Below are 2,024 nucleotides of genomic sequence, written 5' to 3' on the forward strand. Positions count from 1 at the left end.
GTCTCAAGAGAGCGAGTAGCAGCCGGAGACAAAGTGGATCTCACATTTTAATTATTATAGAGGAGTCAGCTCAGCATATGATATTAGCACAGACACATTTTTTATCTGCTAATCATGCATGTTGATTTTTTTGCCTTGAATGAATGGATTTTAGCTGACTGCTGTTAATGATAAATAATAAATTAATATAAGTACTAATTACGCTGTGGGGACAAATGCCAATGACACCTGCAGTAGAAAATAATTTGGGCCTTGTTACATAACCATAAGATAAAAGACACGAAAAACATTTCTGATTAACATTTTCCAATAAATAAAAATGTGTTGCACATCCCATTCACATGAGGCTTTTTGAGTGATCAAAGGCCCATAAATAAGGACTGGACAGGAGAGTGTGAGAATGTTTACAGGACCCATAAAATGGGTCAAATCAGACTGCTGCTGTTCAATCTAGTGGTTGCATTTCAATTTGTGGTGTTTTATTGATTTATGCTAACTGAATACTTATTTCACCCATGGCTGTTCACATAAAAAAAGTCTGATATTGAAAACCTAATTATTATTCTTGGATATTTTACAGTCAGGTGTTTTAATCAAAGAGCATAAGCTATTCCGGTGCAATGGGATAACGAGCATTAATACTGTCATGTAATAGCTATAGTCATATTTCATTCATCCTTATCCAGCATTTCATGCGTCATCCATTATTAAATCAGAAAACTCTCTCTATAGCTACCCAGTGGTGATTTCCATTGAGTTTATGTCACTGCACGAGCTCAATATATCTGGTCTCTCAAATACCATGCAAATAAAATACTCAGCAGATCAAATATTTTGATTAGATGCTAATGCAGCAATCAGGTGGATCTTAATCATAAAACGCAATTAATTTACTAAGAATATCGTGCATTAGCCAGGTAATTACTATCGAGCCCACGCTGTGGTTTGCAGACCTTATTTATAACGCATAAGAGAATAAAAGTAAATTCATAAACTAGGTTAAATGGCATCTACAGTGCGTTTGCATTGTTTTATTCGTGGCATTGCGAAATAGAAGAAAAATGGACGACTTACCAAAATAAACAGTTTTGTCACATTTGGGACATTTTGATGCCATGTTCCGCGCAAAGCTGGGATTTCCGGTGATTAATGCACGCTGTCTTTTGTTCAGATCTGAGTAAACGCGACTCGCTCGTTCTTAGAGATGCTCAAAGCGCGAGCGCATCCTCCCGTTCAAGATTGCCAGCGCGGATCCTCCCTGGATGACGTCAGCGGGCGAGCACCCTTCATTTCATTAAACATCGATGTCAAATCCCACAGAGCATATACTATAGACATCATGTAAATCATAAACACCTTATCATTTATGGCAATACATATTTCACCTACGACTGAACACAACCTATTCTACACTGATTGATATAAATATAAGACATAGCTATCTATGAATTACATTGTGCATGATAATGATGCAATATGACTTCATGTTTTATGAATATTTATTATAAGAAATAAAATAATGTTGAAATAGTTACTATAAGAAGTGCAATGCAAGTAGATGCAGACAGTCTGGTCTCATTTTCAGGAAAAATATGCATACTTGGAATTCAGATTTCATGCAAATATGACCGAGACCTACTCAATTATTTAAATGCATTCTTTTTTTGTTGAATATTTGCATATTCTTTTTAACCCCATTTCTGTCATAAATCAATGTTTTAATTCAGATTTCTGTATTTAATTGTGTTTAATTCTGTATTTTTTTTCCTTCTTTTGATGGAAATAATTCAATTTTTGGACTTCAATAGCACTGTTTTTTATAAACCATTTCATCGTATTGATTTTATATTTTATTTAGGACTGCAAAACGATTAATCGCAATTAATTGCATTCAAAATAAAAGTTTATGTTTACTATATGTGTGTGTAATGTGCATATTTATTATGTATATATAAATGCACACACATATGTACATATTTAAAAATATTTGTATGTGTATATATATATATATATATATATATATA

The 2,024-nt window shown here is 33.3% G+C and overlaps 1 protein-coding gene across 1 annotated transcript in view; it reads right to left on the bottom strand.

Annotated features, from left to right (window-relative positions):
- Positions 1–1,264, bottom strand: part of LOC306844000 (cysteine-rich protein 2-like) — a 9,675-nt gene extending 8,411 nt beyond the window's left edge. Inside the window, exon 1 of the mRNA XM_079375789.1 lies at positions 1,075–1,264. Within this exon, the coding sequence (XP_079231915.1) occupies positions 1,075–1,117 (43 nt within the window). The 5' untranslated portion in view covers positions 1,118–1,264. The remainder of the gene's footprint in view (positions 1–1,074) is intronic.
- Between the last annotated feature and the right edge of the window lie 760 nt (positions 1,265–2,024).

This window comes from Barbus barbus (assembly GCF_936440315.1).
Source record: "Barbus barbus genome assembly, chromosome: 24".
Classification (NCBI taxonomy): Eukaryota; Metazoa; Chordata; class Actinopteri; order Cypriniformes; family Cyprinidae; genus Barbus; species Barbus barbus.